Here is a 25716-nt window from a genome sequence, read left to right as displayed (position 1 = left end):
GAGGGGGGCTGCAAAAAAAAGTACAGAATCGTTCGAGCTCACAATCAAGATTGTTTGACGGTCAATTCCCTCATCGAGCTGAGCTCTGGATTGTTCACTCAAAATCGATCAGTCATTGCTCGGCTTGATCAAGGGACACTTTATGCATTACAAGTTATTGCCCCCCCCCCTTTGTTTCCATGGCCAAGGTTTTTTCCTTGTTTGAGATTTTGCTTATTTAAACAAAATTAACAAGTACAGACCGGCAAAATACAAACGGTGCATGGATGAAATCCAGTAGAGGGAAAGGTTGTCTTCTTTAAAACCGTTGTCAAAGTTCCTCAATGAAAGCACTAGGTTTATGACTTCTATATGGTCGTCAAAAGTACGACCATCAAGGTTGGGAAGATTCTTTCTGATGCGTCAAAGCACCTTGGGACCACAGAGGATAAAATGCTTCTCCGAAGACGGAAAATGTGTTATTTAAATTGTAAGGCCAAAAGGCGGCAAAGCAGGACCAAACTCGAGGCAAGTTCTTAAATTGAATTTCACCTTCAACGCCTCCATTTTCGTCGCGTCGTTTGGAGTTCAAATGTTCACTGAAGTCTTTTCATTCGGTTCGTCTATCAAAAAGAAGAAAAGGGAACACCTTGGAAAAAGTTTGCCAATAAGGCAAAGGGAGATTATCTGGCTCGGACTTGGAAGGAAATCTTGGCTCATGGCGACATGAACAACATCGACAATGAGTGTTGCTAGCTCTGACATGTCTCGCCTCAAGTTACAAAATGATTCAAACTCCACTGCACTTGAGACAATCTCGAATCTCTCCAGCCTCAGGGTAGACTAATGGCTCCACGAGCAACGCAGGAATGCCAACAATGTTTTGAAACAATCAGCCCTAGACAAACATGGGTGGTGAGTGGTCTTGAAATACTTGTCATCACTCGCAAGGTCTGGCCAGCTTACCTCATCAATCGTCGGATAAACCATGCGATAAGTTAAACAGAGTTCCAGATTAGAAAATCACTGCACAATCACCGGGACCCACTATGTTCACTTCACGTGCTTTTTAAATTACTCTGTTATGTTTGTTAGCAAATCGGAAAATCCTCCTCAAAAAGCCACAGCTTGGTGCCAAAACTTTTGCCGCTGTATTAAAGATTTTTGCCCAAAACGCCAGTTGGAACACGGACTTGGCGTCTAGCTTGTGGTTGTTCCCACTCTTAGTCTTCTGTACTTCAGCCGTCCAGTTTCTTCTTGGCACACCAGAAACACCAACAGAACTGCCAGAGACAGAGTAGAGAAGATCAGAGAGACAGGCCCGCCCTCGACGAACTTGATGACGAGAACAACGGGGAGAGGTGCAAGAGGAGAAGTTGAAAGAAGCAAGAAAGAGGGTAAAGGCTAGGGAGAGAAGGAGTCAGTAGCTGGAAGCTTCAGCCGGCGGCCCTCCGTTGGGTCTCGTGCTTTTTTCGCTTCAAACCCAGTTCAGCTCTGGCCAGATCCTCTTCTAGATTTTCTGTCAGCTGCCACTTTGCTCGTTTCCTGAGCAGGATTTGGGTTGTCCCGGACGGATGGAGGGAGAGAGACGGACGGAGCCAGCGATGGACGAATGGACCGACGGACGGACGGACCAACGAAAAGGAGTGAGGAGGAGGCTCAAGTTGGTTGAGAGGTCCGCGACGTCCGCGAGCAAGAGGTTGATGAATTGTGAGTTTGGAAGAGCACCCGGTTTCTGCCTGAAGTGGAGTGACCAGTTGGCTTCGGAAAAGTGGTCTGCTGGCCACAAAATCGAGTCTCGACACTACTCCTGCAGATTACTTTTTAGATAAAGGATGTTCATAAATAAAAAATGTGGAACGATTTTCGGAATCCCAAATCAATGAGATATTGATTCCATCTAATGTTCCTATGTTTTGAAGCGATCATCAGATACATATCTCTTCATCTATAATTAGCTCTCTCTATTATCTGCAATGCTTAAGATCAACACATCTGCATAAAAGCTGAACTTTGAAATGACCAAATCAACGAGCGTTTAATCGCTAAAACTAATGCCTTTAGGATCGTGTTCCCGATTAAAGATAATCTTTGGCTTGGCCTTTTTCCCCCACACACTTGAACATCGTTATGCAATAGGATGACACTGCATCTTACAAAGACTACCACACATATCATAACACGCTATCTAAAGACTTAGACCCTTCTTTTACGAGTGAAACAAATAATGTGGTATGGTAATCCAATTGGTGTGCCGTCTTTTCGTTTTCCTGACATTGATTCCTTTTCATTTTTCGAATGTGGTAAGCCCCTCTCCCATTTGGTAAGAGCATTAATAATTGAAGTGCTACTCCTATTGTCAAGCGCCATGTAATAACGAGTAAGATGGATTCAGGTTGCCCCCGTTGAACTCTAGTCTACAAAAAAATGTCCCCCTACCCATGGTTCTCAAATGACAGATTACTGTGAGTAGAAGTTTTTTATCGCTGCCGTTTTTTTATTGAATAGTCTTGATCACTGATGAGTTATTTTGTATTTTAAGTCTTAACTGACCAAACACCAGATGGCATTTCGTGCATTATGAAAAAAACACACCTACAATGATCAGAAATTGATAGGAATATCCTCTCCAATATTAGAATGAAGTAATAATGTTGTGCTGCCTCTGTTCTTTTCTTCCTTGAATGATAAAGGAAAAAAAATCGGCAAGGTTGCAAGAAGCTAAAATATATAATTTTCGTCTTTGTTAAGGGTAAAGAAGATTACGTTTGTTGGGATGCTTCTACGTATGGAGTATTGGCAAAAGACCAACTTTGCTAATATTGTACAATCTATTACGTACGTATGTATGGCTCTTTGATATCAACTTGAGTTTCGGGTGAAGGCACTGTGGTCTGTGGAAGTATGCTTTTTCATCTCATTATGCATTGAAATAGCTTTCCAGAAAATATTGTACATTGGCCGAGTCCTTGTCTCGCCAATGAACATTTAATTCCACATGTTCTCTGGCTTGTTCCACCAAGTGCTCTTCGCCTTGAAACTTGTACATGTTTTGGGCAAAGAAGGCTTCAACTTCTCTAAAGCTATCGTGGTCAGTAAAGCACTCGCAAACAGATCGTAAAAGTTTGCCCAACAAGAAGAGCCCTCCCAGGTACCTTTCAAGGATGACGTCCAGATTTAAAGTGAAAAACTGCCACATCATTTTGTGACCATGACGTGTGCTGGAAGCGGCTATGAGGACAGTGATGGATTCTTGAGGTTGAACCTCGGGTGAGACGGCAAAGTTTAAAGCCTGAGACAATATGTTGGGATCTTGGGCACATCCTAGAGCGTGTAGAACGCCGACTCGATCTTCAGCTAATTCATAATTTCGGTAAAGCATTAACATTTGTTGAAATGTGGTTTGAGTGGCAGTCTCCATGACGGCTCGAAACACGGCTTCCTTCATGCCACGGGGAATGAGAAAAGTCTCGTCAATGTGTTGCTGGAACATGTCTTTGGCCAAGGCTTGAACATTCTGGTCGCCTAGATCAGCTAAGCGGGTGAATAGTACGCTTCTTAGAAGAGTGTCATTGTGAGTCTCGTTGGATTTAACGTGGTAGCCCAAGTTATCGAGAACGGGACGGAGGGTTTGCAAGCAGAACTCTTCAAAGGAATTAGCCAAATCTTCATTGGACCAGGTCAGAGTCCGAAATTGTTGCAAGATCCGACAAACCGACTTCCAAACCATGGCGTTCGTTTCAAAGTCCTTGAAGATTGCCACCATTTGTAGGACTCGGATGGAACTTCCACCCTCAGATAAAACCATGGCCACTTGGTCCTCAAATATGGACATGCGATCGATGGCAGTTAAATGCTCGTTGCTTAGATTATCCGAGATCTTCTTAAAGAGAGTCTCACCGTACTGGACACGATAGAATCCAGAAAGCCGTGGGTTCAGTTTGACCCAACATTTTGGATCTGTGACGTCAAAATCCTTCAATTGGATCTCAATGGAAGACTTGTCAAAGAGAACTTCGAACGTCACCAACTCATTCCTATTGTTGACATAGACTCCTTTTAAAGGAATGGACCATATCGTGGGTCTGAGATGATGGCTAGTGCCTGCAAATCGTTCTTGAAAGAGCTCAAGAAAGGCTGCGCCGTCCCGGAACTTGTATTGGACTTGAACCAAGGGGAAACCAAGTTCACGGATCCAAGGCAGCATGATTTCGTCCACGTTCTTGCCACTGGCGACCGACAAATAGTGCCAGAGATCCTCAGTGGTAGCGTTGTCATAGCTGAATTGGTGCATGTATTCTTGAATGGCATTCTTGAAGTTATCTGCTCCAATAAATTCATGAAGCATGAACATGACCGAAGCCCCTTTGCAATACGTGATCTTGTCAAACATTTGCGATATTCCCGACGTGTTCTCCAGGGGCATCTCAATCGGATGGGAGTGTTGCAACGCATCCATACCCAAGGCCGGGATCACGGTGTCCGAGCAAAATCTGTCGAACACTCGGAACTCCGGGTAGATGGAGTCGATGCACATATACTGCATGAGGGTGGCAAAGCCCTCATTCAGGTAGAGTCCGTCCCACCACTTCATGGTCACGAGATTTCCAAACCATTGATGGCTGATTTCGTGTGCAATTAATGTGGCAATGCTTTGTAAGGTGGCCGGATTGGCTTTGTCCAAATCGGTGATGAGGCCCGTTTCTCGGCATGTGATGACGCCCCAATTCTCCATGGCTCCAACACTCAGCCGACTTAGAGCGACTAGATCCATCTTGGGCAAGGGGTATCGTCGACCGAAGTAATCATTGAAAAATTCCAGGCTCTTCCTCCCAACATCTAATCCGAAACGGCCTTGCTCTCGTTGACCCCACGGCGTGTATACTCTAACCACCACTCTCCCGTCCCTGGTCTTGGTCTCCAAGTATTCATACTCCCCTATGACAAAGCAGACTAGGTAGGTGGACATCTCCCTGGTCCACTCAAAGTAATCCGTTTTTCTGACTTGTCCGTTTTTCAATCTTTCCGTCTTCGTATCCATGATGGGCATATTGGAAATAGTGGTGAGGTGTGGCGCGACTGTGATCTCCAAGGCAAAAACGGCCTTGAATTCCGGCTCGTCAAAACACGGGAAACAAGTCCGAGCTTCCGTGGCAGCGAACATGGTGGCAGCCCCCAGACATTTCTCGCCTTGCTTGTTGACATAAGGATTGGAAAAGAATCCTTCCAATCCATTGGATATCTTTCCCTTGAATCGGATAGAAAGCCAGGCCCGCTCCCCATTTTCAATTGGGCAGCTGAATTTGATTCCAATGCATTCCTTACTGGGAACACTGATGATCTCGGAGGCCTTCACAGGTAACGAAAAAGATGAGAATCGGATGGATGCCTCTTGAATGGTCAGACGAACAGAATGAAGCCAGACTATTGATATCCCCTGGCCATTAAAGAACACCCGGATGTTCACCGTCCCCGAATACTGACACTTGTCCGGGTAGGCATCAATCTTGAGCTCATATCTCTTAGGAACCACCAATTTGGGCAGTCTAGTCAAATCGAGATCAAGTTTACTGGGATCTGATACATAGGACGACTGCGTCACAGGTGCCATTCAATCCAATTTTGAAAGCACCAGTCTTATCGTGTGCAAAGGGGTCTGGGTCGATTTTTACTCCTTCATCGAATGGGCATACGTTCGACCAATGTGACATGAATCTCTTTGAAAATATGTCACAATTTGTCGCACAATAGAAGATGGATTTATTGGGTTGAATTTTCTTTATCTTTCTACGTATCTTAGTATCGAACATCCGATTGGTCTTCCTTTTGTTATGGAATTCGCTCATTGGCCCACCCTGCGAGTGACCAGATTTTACAAGGTCCTGGTCACTCTTATTGCTCAAATCGTAACTGGGGAAACCTAGGATGCCCTGAATGTTCATATCCAATATTTTTGTCATATATTCTTTTGACATCTTTCTAAACAGCATAGTGATTTTGTAGGCTGGCAAATCCACTATTGTAGAATTTACGTTAAATCGTCGGAACGTTTTTGCTCGAAACGATGAGAAATCTCCAGAACTTGGAAGCCGGCGGTTTCGAGAAAGCTCGAACAAACTATAAATCCTTGAGGGCCGTCTGATCTCCATCACTTGAGACCTAAAGTTCAACAAGAAAAGACTTAAAAGCAAACCTACCCTCGACTAATAGATCACGTCAATCATGGCTCTCTATCTTCCAATGAGATTCGACGACGACCACCTCTTCCAACATCCCTTGGCCTTTGGGCAAGAGTACAATCCCAATCCCCATTCAGGCCAGCTACAGCGGAAAGATCCAAAGGATTGGACGGACCATGGAGATCATTATTCCTTGGACGTGAAAGTTGGCGGATTCAAACACGAGGATTTCCGCATGGGCCTGGATACTCAACAAGGCTTCCTTCGGATCATGGCCAACAAAGAACAGAAATCTGACGACGGAGTGGTTATGGCTCAACGTTTTGCCAAGGCCTTTTCAATCCCTGACGATTGTATTCCCAGTCAACTAAAATCTGACTACACGGACAACGTTCTTCATGTGACCGTTCCAAAGCGTCCCCTTCGTCCCGACCCCTCGAAAACTGAGAACGCTCTGGTGTCGCCATTTGAGGTCTTACCTAAGCTCTTGAGTGGCGATGTCTTATCCAATGTCAAGGGACAGGAGATCCAAGACAAGGATGACATGTTCCAGGTCTCTATGCAATTGGAGGACTTCAAACCCGAGGATTTGCACCTTGATGTTAGTCCGGAAGGAGTCTTGACCATTCGAGGAAGTAAGGAGCAGAAGAACAAAGATGGACGTGTGATGACCCAAAGACAGATTCAGAAATCCTTTGCCTTACCAAAGAACTGTCGGATGGACGATATCCAGAGCAAATTCTCCAAGGATGGCAAGCTCACTGTAGTGGCGCCCAAAGACCCTGAGAGATGCGCCAAAGGCAACCGTAAAGTTCTCATCAACTCTGAAGAGTGAGCGGATGGTAATCCTTGCTCGGCCTAGTAACAAGCAAATTTTGTCAGAATACGGCCGTTTTGTATTAAGTTTAGTTCATTGGTCATGATGGGAATGAGCGGCGAATTTGTACATATACCCTAGCCAAGTTGTATTTAATCAAATAAAATAATGTTACCCAAAAAATGCGACAATTGTTTGCATGCCTGTGGTTTTCAGTATTACAAGGTGTTGAGCTCTGAAGAGTGAGCGGATGGTAATCCTTGCTCGGCCTAGTAACAAGCAAATTTTGTCAGAATACGGCCGTTTTGTATTAAGTGTAGTTCATTGGTCATGATGGGAATGAGCGGCGAATTTGTACATATTCCCTAGCCAAGTTGTATTTAATCAAATAAAATAATGTTACCCAAAAAATGCGACAATTGTTTGCATGCCTGTGGTTTTCAGTATTACAAGGTGTTGGTCAGAAACATATGAACTCTGTCCAGGGTCCTTTTAGGTAATGAACAGCTATGTTTCTTAGAAAAAAGGGTACTTGAATGCTTGCCTGCCATTAACATTGTCAGTAGGGCTCATGCCCCTCGACCTCGAAACTGACGATTCTTTGGCTTATTGACCTTCATCACCCTTACCTTGTTTACCAATGAAATTGAAGAGTGATATAGATGTAAGGCAAAGCTAGTCGGTAACGATTAATTACATTTAAGGGGGGTACGAGGTTGAAGTAATGGCTAAGATCAGTTGCGTTGACTTTGAATGCTAAAAATCGAAGGCGCAGCTAAAAGACAGAGTAGCCAGATATTGCATGTTTTGACTCGACCCTTCAATCATTCTCAACATAAAGTCCCCAGATAGATAACTCTCATAGAGCAAAAATCAAAACAGACATGCGATGATTTCCCATCTATCTCTACATCAAGGCGACAAAAATGATTTTGGTGACTTTAACAGTCAATCATAGTAACCTCTGCTGGTTTCATCAGCGTGGATTTGAGCTTCCCTGTGTATTTATTGTACTGTTTTATATCGACTCTGTCCAAGAAGTAAACATCAATTCGGGAAATATGAAAAATCGGATTTTTGCCCGAGGTTCATGATTGTTTGACGACATTTATGACAAATTCAGGCCAATATCCATAGCTGCCAATAGCTAGTTGAGCATGAATCTTGCCAGGACTTCTCCGGAATGTGTGGCGATGCCGTTGGCCATCAAATTGGAAGAGACAGCTTCGCAAGCGATGACCAAGGATGCTGAAGCTTTATTGCCCTCGGATGACAATGAATACGCCCAGATCAATGATGATAAACATGCAGGGGAAGAAGAGTTAGATGCCGAATTTCCTGCATCTGATCAGGACGAAGAGGATGAGGAGGATGAAGTCTGGAACGAGTCCTTAGATGGCCTAGACCTGAAATCTCGCACGAGAGTCACACGTAAAAGAGCGAAACGCGCACCTGTAAGTACCAAAAAAACCAGGTCATTTTCGTCATTAAATAGCACGAACAGTCATAGGTATTGATTTCGTAAGGATTGTTCTCAAAACCTGTTGGAAGAAAAGCTTGTTAAAGTTGACCTGTATTTTGTTTATTGGTTAACAGCTATTGAAATCAAATTGAGTTCATTAGCATCAAGTCAAGCATAACTGTACCCAATGAGACGAATATTGAAATAATGGTTTAAGTAAAACAATAATATGCCCTTCAGAAATCGAGGATACTACGATATCAAGAAGGATTCGTGGAACACTTTGGACACAAACTGATCGTAACTTACAATAAATAGTAATAGTGATAGTCTCACTGGATTGATTCTATTTTAGGGCCCGGCTAAGGCCAATCCAGCTTTATGTGATTGGTGTGGCAAGAGTTTGTTCAACAAATATGCTCTGAAAAAACATGCCCGTGTGTGTCCCAAGAACAAAAACATTTGTGATGTCGATCACGACCACAACGAGATCGATTTGGTATTTTCCACGTTGCACAGCGCTCGAGACCACATTGGGAACGAGGGTCTGGACTCGGATTTCTCCATTCGAAGCTCCAATGAACGAACCATTCGCTACATGTGCCATTTGAACGGCTCCTACAAGGCCAAGAAGAGCACAAAAAAGATCTTGAAGGAGAAATGTCCGGCTTACATGATCATATACAAGCCCGCGCATCAAGGCTTTGCCACTTTGAGAGGCTGCCTTACCCACAATCACAGTCAGGAGATCAAGAAGATCTCGGCCAAAACCAAACAGGAGCTCAAGGATCTGGTCAAGGTTGGAGCTTCTCGATCCGTGATCTTGAAGGAGTTCTCGCAGAAGGCCGGATCTTTAAAAGGTCGACTCCCAAAAGACACGGATATTCAGAACATGAGAAAGACCGAAGGCACTCGATGTGATACTAAGGCCATTCGGGAACGAGATGTGGCCACGAATCTGGCCTTATTCACTCGACAACCGGAATTGAGAGGCTTCCATTATGTCAATCTTGTTCCACCGGGTTCAATGATGGACCTCGTAGTGGAAAAGAATTTGAACTTATCCCAATTGGGCGTGGTTCTCATGAGCGAACAACAACGTGAAGTGTTTCGAAGACATCCCAAGTTGCTGCTCATTGAGAAGGAGAAAATCAAGCGTCTGAAGTTGGTGGTGATCAATTTCTTGATTCTCAATCCCCGGGGCGAATGCTCGCCCATCATGAACATCTTGTGCGATGCCGAGAGTCCGGCTTTACTCATGGAGGGCTTGAAGATTCTCAAGCAATTGGAACCTCAAGCCTTGTCCCAATTGAAAGTCTACGTCTCCGATCTGTCTCAATTTGCCAAGAAAGCGTTTCAGGTAGGGAGTCGCAAATATTGGTTCACTTCAGTTTTTTATCATTAATTTTTGAGCTTTACATCAGCGGCCGCATTGAAATTTGTTTTTTGCACATATCACTGTAACATTTTATTGTCCAATATAGTGTTCCTTAATTGAGAAATAAGCTTTGAAAAACATTAGAGTTCAATCCAGGATGTCCTTTTTTTACCTTTGTTTCTTTCTTTCTTATTTGTAAGCAGTCTTTTAACTAATTTTATGAACTGACATGTACAATAATGGAACACACTCCTCCGCTACTTCATCTTTTGCCCTTCTTGAGTCTTAATGTTTCAGTTGTTGTGTTAATAATTATTAACTCTGTTGTTTCCCGTCAGGCTGAGGCTCCTTGGGTGAAACGTGTTTTGATGGACGGAGCCTTTGAGAAGCTCATGAAGCAACGCATTAAGGACAAATACTTACTCGATGCCATTCTCAACCTGAGAGTGCTCACTAATAAATTCGAGTTCTCCCAAAGGATCTCTCAATTCTACCATTGTGCTCAGACCGAAGAAATGAGTTATTTCTTGTCAAACTACGGCCCTGAGGGCAAATACAGCCCTTCAGTGGAATGGGCCAGGTGCCACGCCCCCGGTGTGCCCACCTCCATTGACATCGCAGAGCCTTATCTCACCCTGTTTCGCCGCCAGCTCAGCACGGTCGACCGAATGGACATCTGCATTGAGAAACTCAAGCATTCCACCAAGATATTCTACAATGAACTGGCCTCCTTGAGTGGATCGCAAGACCCAGAGACCATGTCCAAGATCCAGAAAGAATTCAACAATCTCCATTTCAAGAAAAGTGCCGAGGAATACTTCCTAGAGCCGGCGGACGAGATCATCTGTGCTCAAGAGTACTGCCAAGTCAAATGTCAGCGATGCCCACCTCAGTATTGTGCCCACTTGTTCAAATGCACGTGTTCGCATTACGCTCAAAACGGGATTTGCCATCACATGCACTCTCATGTCAACCACCCGAGTGTTCCACCCATGTTGTCAGCGGATCCCAATAGTCAGACCTATCAGAGACCGCCTCCCGTGGTCGGATATGAGGACTCCAATCCGCCTCCGGAGCCGTTTATGGAACACGCCAATCACATTCCCGTGGCTGGTCCGCCTCATCCGATTTTGTTTGATGAGTCCGTGGCCAACCTTAGGATGATCCTGAGCAAGCTGGAACATCAGGGACATGTGATGAGTCTGGTTGAGCTCCGACAAGTGCACGAAAAGTCAAAGGATCTCATGGAAATCCTCAAGAGCCATCCAGATCTCTGAGAGGAACCGAAATCAAACCAATTTCTTGCCATATTTGTTAACACTTGTTGCCAAGTTTAGGAGTACAAAAACAACAACACATTGCTTCCATTAAATATCACATGCTCGTTTCTTTGAACTGTCATTAACTTGGTGATTTACAAGTAATCGAATATCTTTGGAACATTTCCAAGGATTCTCGTTTTCCATTGAAGAATTTTTGTTTTGCCATTCGAGATCGCAAATCCTATTGATGGAACAAGATCGGGCGGTTTGATTCTAACTTGGACCATCAGCATTTCTGGGCGCGATCTTGACTCACATCGTGTGCTTTGTTTGAGCTAACATGAACATTTTGTCACATTGTTCAAAACTGAAGAAGGGTTTACCTTACTGTGGTGGATGGAGAATAATGCATCAACCGCGTAAATCCCGTTTATCAGAAAAGATTCACAAGATAAGATCAGAGTCACATGTAAAACGTTGGTAAAGAACGAAGGTGTGATTAATTAATGTCTGTGTAAACGTTGCAATGTTGCTCTTCTGCCAGTGAACGTGCAACACAATCCTTTGTGGGGCAATGTATGTTGGTAAATAAGCTTAGGTGTGAGCTGAGAAGATAATATTCAGATGGCTTGACGTGGCCATGATCTTTTGTATCTTTTTTGGCCTTATCGTTCGAGCGAAGGGGAGATATATAGATCCTGAAATAATGTCTGTTCTCACTCTCACGCAATGCGAGGTTGATTACGTTCCAATCCATATTCTAACATCATGTATCAATTTTTCAAAGCTGCTAAAGCGCTTCATCAACATCAGTTCTTCAATCAATGTTACAAGATGGCCGCCTTTTAATCGAGGTTCTCGACACCTGATTTCAATCTCTGTTCCTGCAAACTTTTCCTACATACTCAGGACTATCAAAATAAAACAAAATTTCCCCCGATTAAGGGCGCTTTAGCCACAACCTGACACCGATTGTACTGTCCTTTTCTTCGGATTTGGCAGCACGAATCAGCTGGACAGCTGTATGTAGCTAGTGGAAACTCTCGTGGAAAGGTGCATCCATTCCTGGTCGTCTGGGCTGTTGTTATTATAATTATTGTCGTTGTTGTTGTTGTTGTCTCTGCTGATTGTAAGACGAGCCAGAGATGGCATAGAATTTGGAATTGATCCATACCTATCAGCGCAGCCAAGCAGTCTTATTCCAATCACCGATCGTGTGTACTGTCATTCTCCGCCCTCCATATGGCCAAGGCCTTGAGCTCGGATCATTCTGATTTGGGCCTGCCCGGCCCTTGGCCCACGCGCGAGGAAGTGGACCGGGTCTCGCAAATCTTCCTCATGGGGCTGGCCAACGAACAGGAGGATCACGTGGAGCACTCCAGTCTCTGTCACATTTGCAATGGCTACTACGGGCCGGCTTTCTTTCCGCCGCAGCCCACGTGCGCCACCTGCCACGCCTTCCTGTACGCCAATGATGTGGATGGAGACCAGGCTCATTTGCGACAGACCCGGGACGAGTCGGGACAAGATCCCGAGAATTCCGATGATTCAGACCGGGATTCGGGCAATGAGGAAGAAATCCCGGAGGAGATCCCACCTCAGCCCGACGAAGGTGGGATCAACAGAGATCGGTTCACTGTGGCTTGGGATTGACCATATTTCTTGGGGTTGCATTCTAGGAGAGCATGAGCAACAACCCGGCTCGGAGGATGAAGGTGTCAACGATGCCGAACCCGGCATTGCCAATGATGCCGTGGAGGAACCGCTGGCCTTCGATTTCGTCCCAGACGCTCCCATCATCCCTCCCGAAGCGGCGCTGCCTCTCCCGGAACCACCTCTTCTGCACAACCATCCAGAAAACCACGTAGATCTGTCCCCGGACGAAGTTCTCGCCTTGGGTCATGAGTTTTATCGTTTAAAGTTCGGCATGGACGACGTGGGAGCCGAGATCTGTAAGATTTGATTAGTCCCCAAAACTCTGACGTACTTTGTTCATCTCATGGATACCATGTTGTCACCAGGGCCCCGACCAACCCACGAGGACCATAATCAAGATGATGATGGTATACGGCGACCCGTCTACGTAGAATCTCTCAGCCAACGACTGGCGCTCCTCACCGAACCACGGCCCAATGATGATGTTCCGCCCGGGATGATCGAATCTCTTCCGCCGGAGGTACTCCTGGCCATCTTTTCCCATCTCGACGATATCGCCCTCTACGCGGTGGGTAATGTGTGTCGGCGGTGGCGGATCGTTTTACGAGATTACATTAACTCAAGCCAATGGAAGGTAAGGTTGGGACTTTTTTTGAACAACTGGTCAGTCCCATTGGTACGCTAAAGATTGTGGGTAATTGCTGTAGTCAATATTCTTCCAGACTCTCACATGCCGTCGATGGCCATTGTTCAAACCTTTGAGCCGTGTCAAGGACTGGTTCTCAATCTATTCCGCCCTCATAGAGTCGTCATTTTGCATTGCCTGTATTTATCAAATGGCACAGAATCTACCTAATTTGGTGGAGGCCCCGCTCCGCAACAAGCGATTGGTGAATGATCTCCGAAATCTAATCAAACATGCGCCTGATGGTAAGCATTTTGTGCATGCAGCTTTACATACGATCACGCCATAGGCACTGTCCTTGAACTTCTGCCACCTTCCCTTCATTCCAACAGGAATCGAGGCTCAACCTTTGGACTCGAATTACTATCATTGGCAAGCTTCCATCACCGGACCCGTGGGCAGTCCTTATGAAGGTGGCAAGTTCTTTTTGTACCTCAAAGTTCCATTTGGATATCCGTTCAAGCCACCCGAGGTGCGGTTTATCACTCGAATCTTTCATCCTAATGTCTCGAGGCATGGTGACATTGGAATAGATAGCCTCCTCCAGAACAACTGGGTCGTGGGTGAGTTGGGGATGGCTTTTTTTAGTTTGTTGCAAACTGGTTTGTACTGGTTTTAGGATAAGCGCCGAATGAAAGTGGAAGTAAAAAAACTCGTCTCCATTTGTTGCAGCTCTAAACATTCCCAAGGTGCTCATATCCATTCAGAGCCTTCTCACTGATCCCTATTGTCATGTATGTATGGAGCCGGAGATCGCCGGGCTATACCGAGAGAATCGGAGGTTATTCGATGGCGTCGCTAGGAAATGGACCTGGAAATTTGCAATGACCGATGCTTTTCCGTCGGTCTCCAAGCTATGAGAGAGAAAGAGAGAGAAATTGGTTCAACGGAAACGATTGGTATGTTTCTATTTGTGATTGATTTCATTTCCGGATGAAAAAAATATACTTTGCATTGCTTCATAATTGAGGAGAAGTGTTTTCTTCTTGATATTTGACAAATTCAGGCGCTATAGCAACATTACTTTCTCCGTATCGTACAGGATCTCTTGCAATCTCCCATTGATTTGATGAATGCTCATGAGCTTGTTCCGCTTTCTTCTCTGATGAAGCCGTTCTTGGAGGAGGACTTGGCACGAGCAAAGGCCGTTAGTTGTTCTGACATGGGGTAGTTTACTTTTGGCCTGGGTTCCAGGTATAGGTATGGTGGCCTCCTGGGGAAGAACAAGTTGAGTGGCATCAGAGGTCCGTATCTTTTGAGGGCCAGGGTAGCCTTGGAGTGAGGAAACAATCTGCCTTGAGGGAGCATGAGAAGGATGCTCTGTCATGGAACCAGGGGTGGAAGGTCGTGGTTGATTGAACATCACACTTTGGACCGGCGAGTGAGTGACGAGGTCAGGAGCACTCATTGTCCCATAGGCCTCGTCTACCCCGTCCTCGTCAAAAGTGATCCGTTGAAGTACATGCTGGGCGGTTGTAATAGGAATCATAAATTCGTCCTCGATCCCAGTGGTCCAACTATCCAAAGAGGATCCCACGCTACGGGATTCAATGGCCAATGCTTCCAGATCCACAACACGAGAGTTGAAGGTGACTTCCTTCTTCTCGCCACTGCTCGAGGCTTTGCGGCTAATAATCGACCTGGGCTCGGGGACTGAGGGCCAAGTGAAGCCTTGGGCATTGCGGTAGGCTGTCATGGGTGAGTTGGGAGGCGTGGGCAAATCCACACTGGCTCCACTGGCATTCCTCATTAGCTTTCTGGTCCCGCTGAAATCACGAAGGTGAAGGAACCCCTTGAAGAGATTCAAGCTTGGGTCATCGGCAAAGTTGCGGCACATGTAGGAAACAAAATCCTCGTTCCCACTCGATTCCGTCTGGTTCATCATGTCATGGTTGGGGGTGGGCTGGGTGGGCAGTTGGGACATTGAGCCCCACGTCCCCAATGTCCCTCCCCCATCGTTTCCTCCTGATGGTGGTGGCGACCATACCCTTGAGAATTTTGGCAGGTGTGACAAAGACCCCGTTCCAGATGAGATCGGAATGACTTGGGACTTGACCCTTCCATCCAGGACTAGATCATCCGGGAGTTCGCTGATACTGGGACAGGATAAGGCACTCTGCATCAACATGTCTTCTTCGACCTCTAGTGCATCACAACTTAATGGAAATTGAATCCTGAAATCCGAGAGTTAGGATTTGATTAGAATCATCGCGACTGGTGGAGTGTCCAAGCAAGGTCTTTGTTTCTCTCCAATGAAATATCAACTTGAAGAGACCGAGTAATAATCAAGCACACGGCTCACAAGCAGAGCAACTCGACGGGAAAGCAAACAATCGCATGTCTTTTCGCACACTGATCAGGCAAGTCGCTCAACACTCTGCACTCGTCACAATCAGGCCTTGATATGGCTTTAGTGGGTCAGAATATAGGAATTGAGGATTGCTCAAGGATGTCTCCTACAGCCTTGAAAGCCCTTTTGGCGTCGAACATATCTACATATAAGAACCCGTGCTTGTTCTATTTCTATATACTAACTACAAGATGGGCTTACATAATCAACGCTGTCTCTTGCAGCAACGGAGAATTGGAGCCATTTATTGCGGCCGATTTACGTTGAGTACACAGAAGTAGCTTCTCAGTGTCCGAAGTCCTCTTGGACAAGATGCGAGATGTTCAACGACACATAAAAAGCAACATACATACAAACGAACTAGAAGGTTAATGAACTATTGAACTCTGTTTGGCGATAAGAAATCCTCGAGCCACCTTTCTTGCTTACATTCCCTATCCCTCAAGAACTGGAGAGGAAGATATATTGTTGAATTGCGTATTACTCTGCTTGAGAGACAGAATCCTCGTCAGGGACTTCACCAGTACTACCTGTTGTAGCCTGTAGGCAAGTGTACTTGCTGAACTGCTTCATACCCTTGACTCCCACCCCCACCTCGGCGAATCACAGGGATTTTCCTCCCCAACAAACAATTCAAACATTGCTTGGCACTGCCTTAAACCCCTGGGACGGACTGGCACCACTCGAGTCGAATGCAATTGTACTTAAAACACCCTTAGATAATCCGACGTCAGTGTTTTAAGTATTTGTTTACCTTACAAATTCTGGCCGAATAGTTTATGGATGACTAGAAGTCGAAGAATGAGGACGAGTGTGATGAAGGGTCCAAAACTCCCTTGAATGCTTGAATCTCACGCAATATCAATTCAAGCTATCGAAACCAGTTCCTGTAATGGGGTTTCTTGCGGTGTGTCCAAAAAGTGTGGTCACTTCAACCTAATCAACATTTTCCCCAGGACTTGACTTCTCATCAAACAAAGGCACTGTTTGAATAAACCTGTGGATTGATAAAAATTGCGATCCAACCTATGACTGGACTGGAATCCTATTGATGAACAAGTCCCTTCGACACGAGTCTCTACAATTGTCTGATATCATTAATATTGATTAGATAAAAAAAATGATTTGGGTCACTTACCAAAGAACACGCTTTTTTCACCGATTTCGTTTTGAACAACGTGTACAATAAAAGCGCACCCTGTCTGTGAAACTTCAAGAACACAAAACCACGTCTTCACATTTAAACATATTTGCCTAACGCGGAGTATTGTGGAAATTTGAGCTTCTATTAAAAATGAAGAGATACATATCACGCATAGAGCACCTGTGACGACAAAACATTCATTAGTGTTTGCGATCATGTCCTTCCTCTTCAATATCATTAATTGACCTCGGGCAAGAATGTTGGAACGTCACTTAGGAAAACCAGATTAATCCTCTCTGTCTTCAATGGCGTCCAGATTTTGGGGATGGGCTTCACTTTGTGCTTGTACTGCCCATTACAAAGCAGTCAATAAGTAATGTGACGATTTTCATCATTTGTCGTCTCTGCTCTTGTCCCCAATCTCACAGGTACAACATCAGCATTTGCTCCCCTTAACGGCATAGGCTATTGGCTCAAAACAGGAACTGTACGAATGCGAGGTACTTCCCTCGTGATCTTCAATAGTGCTAGTACTTAAGCTCTTGGTAAAGAATCGACACTCTAAGATTTTCTCGGTTCCACAACGATGCATTGTGTGTGTGTGTGATACGGGTTGACTTTGCACACATTAAATAACGCATCCCCAAATTAAAGTTAACAGCTTATTTGTCTACTTTGATTGACACAAAGCAACGCGATCGGGTGTCGGTCTGCCCGACAATATTTTGCCAAAGTATCAAAAAGTGTGCAAACATAACTAAAAACAATGCCTCAACTGGGTTGGTGGGAGTGGCGCTTCTCTCCCAGGAGCTCTAGTTAGTATTGCTGCACACGAGGCCTTTGTGGTGTTCTTAACTAACAGAACATGGACTCAATCTCAAGAGGGAACTAGAATATTCCCGTCGAGACAGGTTTGCGGCATCAACGTCCCAAACTATTGAACTCTACATGTACCTCTACATGTACATAATAAACGTTTGTTCATGACGTCTATCAGATTGGTGGAACGATGGAAACTCACGTTTCGAATTGCCAAGCAAGGCAAAAGATTGACAAAATTTTCCTTTCACATATTTGCACTTCCAGAAAAACAGGAATGCGAATCAAGAAAACATTGCTTAAATTCAAATGGGTCAGCAATCGCGCCGTTCATGTGCTTCATTGAATGCATGTACGAGGGTGTTTGAACATTTGACATGTGATGTGGAGTTCGATTGCTAATCGCTGAAACTTTTGTCAAGACTAAAACGAGTAATCCGAGAGTGACTTGGTTTCCATAGGAAGGGCAAGCTCGCTCTTGACCAGGGCGGGTAATTTTGGGGATCAGCTCTACTTTTGGACACCAAGGGCCCAAAGGTGGGTAAAATTGTCCAAAAGTGGGTTGATAAGCAATGAATTTTGAATCCTAAATCATGTTATTTATTTACCTGATATATATGTTAACCAGCAAATGGAGTCATTAAATGAGAAAGTATAAACTTTATTGATGTCCATTTATATTAAGTAGCAACTAAACTTTGTAAGTATTATAAAGTTAGAAAAACATCATTCATATGAGTTCAAGTGAACATAAATGTATTTTGATTGTTATGAACTTCAAGCCAAGTTACAATCAGGGCATTCAGTAGGTGGGCGATTTTAGCCATTTTGCAATAGCTTAGCAACCGCTTATCAACTAGTCAAAGATACATTTTGATATGTTATACATTTATGAATTATGATAAATTACATTTTGAGCAATAGCAACTAACCTTTAGCTTTCTTTTAGAAGAAAGTATTTTTCTTGTTTTTCTGACGTCAAACACATCTTTAAAAGCCAAAAAACTTACCTAACATCATTATATTCACCTTGCTGATGGAAAACGATTCTTAATTGTAGGAAATATATCATTGTAAACTTTAACAATTGGGGCCAGAAAAATATTCTTGCTGAAACGTACATGGTACTGTTGAATTCATGAAGCTAAATGATATGCATTAAGTTTTAAGATACAATATTAAACATTACCATTTGCTGAACATAATTTGCCAACCGTACACTGGTAGAGGGAGGTGTTAGTCGATGCTTGTTGTCTGAGGTGAGACAAAGAAGTTAAGAAGTTGCCTATTACCAAATCTTCTTTTGGATATGATAGAGATATATGGCAAGGTCTTTAAAGATTCATTTTGCTTTTGGCACTATGAATGAGCTATAATCTAAGGTAAAATATCAAAATATATATGGCATAAAATATCACACAAAATATAAGTAGTTTTAAGGTTTCGTAATTTTGACACTGTTGAACAAGGGTGGACAAAAGTGTCCAAAAATAACATGCCCACCCTACTCTTGACGGAGCTAGTCGGCGGATAATCGTGCTATTTGAATTCATTTGCGTGTCTTTGAGCGTACCTGAACGTAGGAGTAACATGGTTGGTCGGAAGAGGGATATAAAATATTCCAAGCACAGGATGTTTTAGAACCGAATGAAATTGATTTGCACATTGAAAATGGCTGAACAGAAATTCATGATTTTTAAGTTTGACATCAAACTTTTAATCTTTTGATTACAGCATTAAGCTTTCGATTGAGAGCGAAGAGTACTGAAAGGAAAAACAAATTGGTTAAAGATTCCCAAATAAATCCAAAAGTTTTGCACTCGCACGCAAATGCGTCCAACAGGAGCTTCAAGAACAACTCTGTGTTCAAACTCAGTCCTTCTGGGATCAACGCTCTCCACCACACCCAGGACCGTCACTGGCTAAGGTTTCTTTGTCCAAGGGTATTGCTTGATTTTGTTGGCTTTTTTGCCAAATCCAGACACCTGCTCTTCCTCTGGTTGTCTTGATCTTGTACTTACTTGGTACCCCTGTTGATGCCAAGCATCCTGGCAATGTCTACCCTGTTAACGCCAGTACTCAGGTTGTGAATAGAAAGCTCTCGAATCTTGTCCATTTTGAGCAGAAAACGATGCCAAATCAAAACTGCTATGTGATAATCATTGAAAGAGAATTAATTGCTTTTTCTCAGTTCAAAATTTCAGCAAAATTGAGTGATACATTAAAATGTATAAATTTTTGGGACCAGAATTTTGTTAGACCCTGTAATTTTTGCACAAAAAGCTCAAAGAAGCGTCTGATGAAAATTTCTTGCGTGAAAAGTTGTTGGGATACTTTTAATTGGAGTCTAGGTGCAGTACCATATATGTAGAGCATCCGCTTCCGCTGTGCTCATCCTCAAGCTTCTTGCCAGTATCGAAATTGCACCATAAGTGGCTACTTTAAAAGCTGAAATAGGCGAACCTGTGGTCATTCCCGGGGGTGAGATAATTATTGACATTGGCTGTGACTGATAACGGTGGGGGAATATCCCTCATTTAGCACACCCATCATCAGATGGCAGGCCGAGCCAGAGAAGTACCATTTGACTCCGTTACCAACAAGAAAGCTTTCGATTGCAATTTTCTTTCCCTTTTGGAATCTTGTTTTTATAATAATGATAATAATACAAATATACATAAAGATACATATGCATTTGTAAATGATAATACAAAGTTCCTAAATTTGCCAGGCTATAATTTGAAACTCTCGCTAAAGACATTAAGTTTAGTCTAACATTTTAGATTGATTATTGCTGAACACTTAGCCCATAGTGCTATGGCCAAATAATTTACTCATGGGTATCAAAGAGGTCATCCAACAATCCCTTTAAATTGCCCTTTTTAGTAAGTAGCTAATTTAATTGTAATTTTGATTTTTTGGGCCTCACATAGTCTTGTCAAAAAGTTAAATATCCCTAATGATGCCCATTTTTGGGCACAAACCCTTCTGTTTGTGCCTTCTGCCCAAACTTTGTAGCCCTAAGCCCCCCGCTGGTCGCCATGAGCCCCACGCATCTTTTAGATCGTATGCTCAGGTGGCGGCCAGAGTTCCTTCTCCCTCTTCTTCTCCCCTTTTACCCTCTCCTCAAAGGTTCTCTTATCCTCCACCTAAGGTTAGTTTTGTCCAAAAACAGGATTTTTTAAGGTTAGAGAGCCTAGTCAAAGATTTGATAGCTCTAGTCCATCGAAGGGCTATCTGCCCATAAAAGGGCTTTATTTGAATGTGCATTGTCTTATTTCCAAAAAAGACAGCACAAAGATCAAGGTTCTTGAGGAACTAGCTTTAGATAGGCAGGTCTCGTTCATTTCCATGACAGAAACCTGGCTTCGACCAGGGGTCTTAGATGAAGAGCTGGCCATGGTTGGTTTCAATTTAGTTCGATGTGATAGAGTACGCCCTGACAATCCCATTTTTCCGCATGGGGGCGTATGTCTATATGTTAGAAATGACCTGCACACTAGTCATGTAAAAATGTCTAATGGAGAAGTAGAGGTCTTAGTTTGTCATCTTCAAGGTCTTGATCTGTCCATTGTGACAATATATAGGCCCCCCCTCTTGTTCAGTAAGCTCGTTCTTGTCAGCTCTCAAATTCACTGGAAATGATTTGGATAAGGCAGTTTGCTCGAGAGTTTTCTTTGTAGGGGACTTCAATTTTCCGGCTAGCGTTGTAGAGTGGGAGGCTAGTCCTGATGTGTATATTCCCATTTCTAAATCGACATCTCAGTCGTTTGAAAAGCTGGAAGAATTTGCGATCTTGCACAATTTCTCCCAGCATGTTAGTGTAGCCACCAAAGCGAATAGCGTTCTCGACTTGGTCTTTTCCAATGACCCTGATCTGATCCAGTATGTCCATGTGACACCTACTAATCTGTCAGATCATCATGTTCTCGAAATAGGGACGACCATTACTCAAAAGCCGGCGTGCTCTAGAGTAAAACCGGCCAAAAAGGTCGGTTTGGCTAAGTTCAAGTTCAAAGATGAACATTGGCCGTTGATTATAGAAAGATTAGAAGAAATTGATCTGATTTCAATTCTGAAACAGGAATCGTCCATAGATGCAGCCATTGATAAGTTAGTTTCAGTTTTTAAGGAAGTTTGCTCCAGTTTAGCAATATCTGAATGTGTTCCGATAGGTGGTGCATGGACAAAAATTCCAAAATATAGGAAGACTTTGTTCAAAAAGAGTTGCAAACTAGCAGAAAGGCTGAAGAGCACTTCGAATCCAGTAATTGTGGGTAGTCTCCAAAAAAGTTGAACGTAGTTCAGGGTAAGATTAAGGCCTCCATCGAATATGACCAATTAAAAACTGAGAGCAAGGTGGTTCAGGAGTCCAGGTCGAATCCGAAGGCATTTTTCTCCTATGCGAACTCTAAGAGAAAAATGAAAAACTCTGTTGGGACTTTTGAGGTTGATGGGGAAGCCATTAGCAATGTAGAGACTATGGCTAACATGCTTGGAGATCAGTTCTCTAGTGTGTTTTCAACCCCACTGAGTTCGGAAGCAACAGCTCATTGCTCTGAAGATGAGTCTGTTGAGATTGACATGGTTAGTCAAGCTGAGCGTTTAGATGATCTTGTAGTCACAGATCAAGATGCTTTAGAGGCCATAAGGGACTTGAGGCTTTCCAGCTCTCCTGGTCCTGATGGGGTGACATCTCAGTTTCTGATGAGATGCTCACTGGTTCTCGCTCCTGTTTTCTCGTACTTGATGCGCTGCATCTTGGATCAGGGCAAGTTTCCATCTTCACTAAAGTTAGCTCATGTTGTTCCAATTTTTAAAGGGGGAGATAAGTCGCTCCCCAGTAATTACAGGCCGATTTCTCTCACTTCGAATATTGCGAAGGTGTTTGAGAAGATCATGAAGTTCAAACTTGTTGAATTTCTTGATATTCATGAAGTCCTTCCTCCTAGCCAGCATGGGTTCCGAGCACATTTTAGCACGGTTACCCAACTGATTGAACATATAGAGCAGGTTATTGAGGGGCTGGAGAGCCATGAATCAGTCGATGTAGTTTATCTCGACTTTGCCAAGGCCTTTGACAAGGTAGATCATGGCCTTTTAGTTAACAGGCTCCATGAGATTGGGATCCAAGGCAAGGTTCTCAATTGGTTAAGAAGTTTCATTTGTGGTAGGAAACAATTAGTTAAGGTTGAGGGATCTCTTAGTGACATACATGATGTCAAGTCGGGTGTCCCTCAGGGCTCCATTTTGGGCCCTCTCCTTTTCATTATCTTCATTGCTCCGCTTCAGAAGCTTGGTAGTTGTAATGTCAGTATCTCTTCTTATGCTGATGACACAAAATTGGTAGTTGGTAGGAATGGTCAGAACTCCGGTTGTCTGTTAGAGGTCCTAGATCAAATCTACTCCTGGGTTGTTGCGAGTAGCATGGCACTGAATGGAATGAAATTCCGCTCAATGACCTTTGGGTCGACGCCATTAGACACTCCACTATTAGATGATGAAGGTAAGGACATTGAGCAGGTCTCATCCATGAAGGATTTAGGTGTAGTCCTCCAAAATAATGGAAAGTTCGATGAGCATATCCAATTGAAAGTTGGTAAAGCTTTTCAAACATGTGGTTGGATATATCGCACGTTTAAGTCCAGAGATAGTATCACGATGCTAACTCTGTACAAGTCGATTGTTCAGCCGCATCTTGAATATGCCTCTCCCATTTGGGCTCCAAATAGTTCAGCAGGTTTGCAAAAGCTCGAGCAGGTCCAAAGATGTTTTACTAGGGAAAATTGAGGATATGAGAGAGCTCTCGTATTGGGAGAGGTTAGAAAGGTTGGGGTTGTACAGTTCTCAGAGAAGGTACGAAAGGTATCTGATATCATACGTTTTCAAAAGCATTCATGAGCTCTGTCCCAACCCAGGATTTAGGGTCAATATGTAGGCGTAGATCCAGTAGCAGGGTTTAAGTCAGACTTGGACAAGTTTCTGACTAAAATTCCGGATCAACCTTATATTCAAGGATTAGCCAGATCAGCCAACTCCAATTCGTTGGTCGATCAAATAATGTATAGAAACAAAAGGCAAGTAAAATGAATAATCTTCTCGTCTTGAACTGCTGGGATTCCAATCCCGGTAGTTGTAAGGAAGTCCGCAAAAAAAAAATATGTGACTCTTATCTTATTCGCCAAACTTCAGGTCACGCTACTCCAGACTTTCACGGATGAGGTTATGTGATAAGAAAAGTCCACGTTCCGAGACTAATTCTTTATCATTGACAAAGTTTTAATTGCCAAAAAATCAGAAAGATATTTAGAATATCTAACGTTTGGTCATGAGATGTGACCTTAATAAGTCAAGGTTGGGTAACATCTGGATATAGTCAAACTATTCAGGGTGTCGAAGGGCGGGTATATATATGGGCATTTGATGAGAAATGACACAATGGAATTTTGGTTTCGGTTCTATGTGTTCCTCAGCTCTGTGACATCAACATTTTTAACATTGGTCATATGTCAACTTCAGTATTTAGGTTGATTTGAAAACTATGGGTAACACACAGGCAAGTAAAGTTCCATCCTGTTCTGAATCACCAGCGCGCGTTCCAAGCACGTTGCTGATACCACCGCCTGGAAAGCAATGTCTTCTCCTAGACATGCTGCCCAACGACATTCATTTCGAGATCATTCACAGAATTAGGTCTACTAAGGATCTACTGGCGCTCATGCGAACCTCAAAGGCATTCCATTCCTTGACCGTAGCATACATTGAGCATTATTGCGCCACTGACAACCGCCTTGAAAAAGTGGGGATATTCATGCAGATGAAACCTCTCTTGATCCAAGAACTAGCTCTCAAGCAGAAGATGTTGAAGAATCCTGGCCAGACTACACTTTTACAATTCAAAGCTGTCCGTTGGTTCCAAGGAGATGACCCTACTGGTGAAATCATTGACAGGGTTCTTGTGGCTCAGATCCAGAGCTTTGCCCACAAAGATAATAGTAACTACTTTCAAGTCATCCATGACGAAACCTTAAACCGTCAGATCGTCCACTTGCATACTGTCTGTTGGCTGCATTTTGAGCACACTTTTCGTGACTTGCCTCCTGGGCGATACCAGTGCTCATTGAGGATGAGAGCAACGCCCCAACTGAATTGGTCAACGTTTGGTGCCAGTCAACCTCCAGGCTCAATTGAGGTACGCCAAATCACCCAAACCCACGGATCGCCGGAGGTGTTGGTTTCTCAAGCAATGCAAGCCAATTGGTGGAGCCAAATCCGCGCTCGGCAATTCGATGGTTCCAATTTGGAGAATGCTACGTTACACTTTGAGTCAGGGACAAGCTGGTTTCATGTTACCTTGACTCCATTTCAATTGGAACGTTGCTCTGATATACTTTTCCAATTTCGCGATGTGGATCATCCCTTTTGGAAGTCAGGCCTAGATTGGGATTTTATTGAGCTGCGCAAACTGTCAAAGTAATTTGTATGTCAGATAATGTATAAGTTTCATTTGTTTTCGAGGAGGTTCGAATTGTTTCTGAAGTTTTGCTTTACTCAAAAGCCTCGAATTCATGAAGTTCGAAATGGCCCAAGTGCTTTTCGAATTCAACTTGGAACAAAAATGTAAGCTCTATGCATTCATTACTTGGAGCATCAAGAAAGAACCTTTTGAAAATTCAAATGAAAGAAAAATAGTCAGAAATTTTGGTTCCCCATCAAACGAGGCCTTTTTGCATTTTTGGAAAAATTATCGGGGGAAAGTATTAAAGGAAAAAACATACGTAACTCAATCAAATGCTCGTCATTTATTGAAGTTAGTTGAGTGCTTTGTGCACATAATGCCTTATTAGCTGCGAATCAAGGTTTTATCGCTTGTTTGCTACAAATAGAACAAATAGAAGAATTGGCTGATATGGAGATGAATTCTATGGTTTCTCTTTAATAGTAATCCATATATGAAAGGTCTTGTTCAATTTGTTGAAATTTTT

General features: G+C 43.5%; 7 protein-coding genes and 1 long non-coding RNA gene across 20 annotated transcripts in view; 4 read left to right on the top strand and 4 right to left on the bottom strand.

Moving 5' to 3' along the window:
* LOC131892997 (tyrosine-protein phosphatase Lar-like) overlaps positions 1-1877 on the bottom strand; it is a 65618-nt gene extending 63741 nt beyond the window's left edge. For 7 of the 10 annotated variants that reach the window (XM_059242891.1, XM_059242890.1, XM_059242897.1 and 4 more), the window contains exon 1: positions 946-1876. The gene's annotated coding sequence lies outside the window, so the exon portion shown is untranslated. Of the gene's footprint in view, positions 1-945 lie in introns of all 10 variants that reach the window. The other 3 variants (XM_059242895.1, XM_059242898.1, XM_059242900.1) reach the window with 1 other exon arrangement.
* Positions 1878-2493: 616 nt separating this feature from the next.
* LOC131892998 (puromycin-sensitive aminopeptidase-like) lies at positions 2494-5840 on the bottom strand. Its single transcript, XM_059242901.1, has one exon. It carries the CDS (start codon positions 5588-5590, stop codon positions 2900-2902), a length of 2691 nt encoding a protein of 896 aa, XP_059098884.1. The 5' UTR covers positions 5591-5840; the 3' UTR covers positions 2494-2899.
* A 353-nt stretch (positions 5841-6193) lies between these two features.
* LOC131893007 (uncharacterized) lies at positions 6194-7158 on the top strand (the record flags this gene model as incomplete). The annotated part of the gene is given in 1 exon segment (XM_059242915.1): positions 6194-7158. A coding segment is annotated over 1 exon segment (792 nt). The 3' UTR covers positions 6994-7158.
* Positions 7159-7964: 806 nt separating this feature from the next.
* Positions 7965-11210, top strand: LOC131892999 (uncharacterized). The gene is made up of 3 exons (XM_059242902.1): positions 7965-8429; positions 8793-9797; positions 10154-11210. Exons 1-3 carry the CDS (start codon positions 8133-8135, stop codon positions 11090-11092), a joined length of 2241 nt encoding a protein of 746 aa, XP_059098885.1. The 5' UTR covers positions 7965-8132; the 3' UTR covers positions 11093-11210.
* Positions 10081-11990, bottom strand: LOC131893008 (uncharacterized). Its single transcript, XR_009374627.1, has 2 exons — positions 11461-11990; positions 10081-10990 (listed from the first exon to the last, which is right to left on the bottom strand). It is a non-coding gene; the product is annotated as an uncharacterized LOC131893008 (long non-coding RNA).
* A 179-nt stretch (positions 11991-12169) lies between these two features.
* LOC131893002 (uncharacterized) lies at positions 12170-14383 on the top strand. Its single transcript, XM_059242905.1, has 6 exons — positions 12170-12689; positions 12757-13029; positions 13099-13367; positions 13456-13663; positions 13751-13981; positions 14091-14383. The coding sequence occupies exons 1-6, from the start codon at positions 12320-12322 to the stop codon at positions 14276-14278; spliced, it is 1539 nt and encodes a 512-aa protein (XP_059098888.1). The 5' UTR covers positions 12170-12319; the 3' UTR covers positions 14279-14383.
* LOC131893003 (uncharacterized) lies at positions 14310-16688 on the bottom strand. 4 transcript variants are annotated; one of them, XM_059242906.1, is made up of 3 exons: positions 16198-16330; positions 15970-16128; positions 14310-15592 (listed from the first exon to the last, which is right to left on the bottom strand). In XM_059242906.1, coding segments are annotated over exons 2-3 (1167 nt in total). In that variant the 5' UTR covers positions 15972-16128; positions 16198-16330; the 3' UTR covers positions 14310-14427. The 4 variants fall into 4 exon arrangements, with proteins under 4 accessions (XP_059098889.1, XP_059098892.1, XP_059098893.1 ...); XM_059242909.1 differs by lacking the exons at positions 15970-16128; positions 16198-16330 and adding an exon at positions 16523-16688; XM_059242910.1 differs by lacking the exons at positions 15970-16128; positions 16198-16330 and adding an exon at positions 16344-16434.
* A 7531-nt stretch (positions 16689-24219) lies between these two features.
* Positions 24220-25251, top strand: LOC131893005 (uncharacterized). The gene has a single exon (XM_059242912.1). It carries the CDS (start codon positions 24273-24275, stop codon positions 25206-25208), a length of 936 nt encoding a protein of 311 aa, XP_059098895.1. The 5' UTR covers positions 24220-24272; the 3' UTR covers positions 25209-25251.
* Positions 25252-25716: the final 465 nt, after the last annotated feature.

The sequence above is a fragment of the Tigriopus californicus genome, chromosome 2 (genome assembly GCF_007210705.1).
Source record: "Tigriopus californicus strain San Diego chromosome 2, Tcal_SD_v2.1, whole genome shotgun sequence".
Classification (NCBI taxonomy): Eukaryota; Metazoa; Arthropoda; class Copepoda; order Harpacticoida; family Harpacticidae; genus Tigriopus; species Tigriopus californicus.
This window is presented reverse-complemented; position numbering and strand designations above follow the sequence as displayed.

Bases quoted from the DNA above. Each gene is read 5' to 3' on its own strand.
- LOC131893005 (XM_059242912.1), top strand. From the start codon at position 24,273: ATGGGTAACACACAGGCAAGTAAAGTTCCATCCTGTTCTGAATCACCA.
- LOC131892998 (XM_059242901.1), bottom strand. From the start codon at position 5,590: ATGGCACCTGTGACGCAGTCGTCCTATGTATCAGATCCCAGTAAACTT.
- LOC131893002 (XM_059242905.1), top strand. From the start codon at position 12,320: ATGGCCAAGGCCTTGAGCTCGGATCATTCTGATTTGGGCCTGCCCGGC. The intron at 12,690-12,756 runs GTGGGATCAACA...GTTGCATTCTAG, and splicing joins CCCACCTCAGCCCGACGAAG to GAGAGCATGAGCAACAACCC. The intron at 13,664-13,750 runs GTAAGCATTTTG...TCATTCCAACAG, and splicing joins AATCAAACATGCGCCTGATG to GAATCGAGGCTCAACCTTTG.
- LOC131892999 (XM_059242902.1), top strand. From the start codon at position 8,133: ATGAATCTTGCCAGGACTTCTCCGGAATGTGTGGCGATGCCGTTGGCC. The intron at 8,430-8,792 runs GTAAGTACCAAA...ATTCTATTTTAG, and splicing joins AAAGAGCGAAACGCGCACCT to GGCCCGGCTAAGGCCAATCC. The intron at 9,798-10,153 runs GTAGGGAGTCGC...GTTTCCCGTCAG, and splicing joins TTGCCAAGAAAGCGTTTCAG to GCTGAGGCTCCTTGGGTGAA.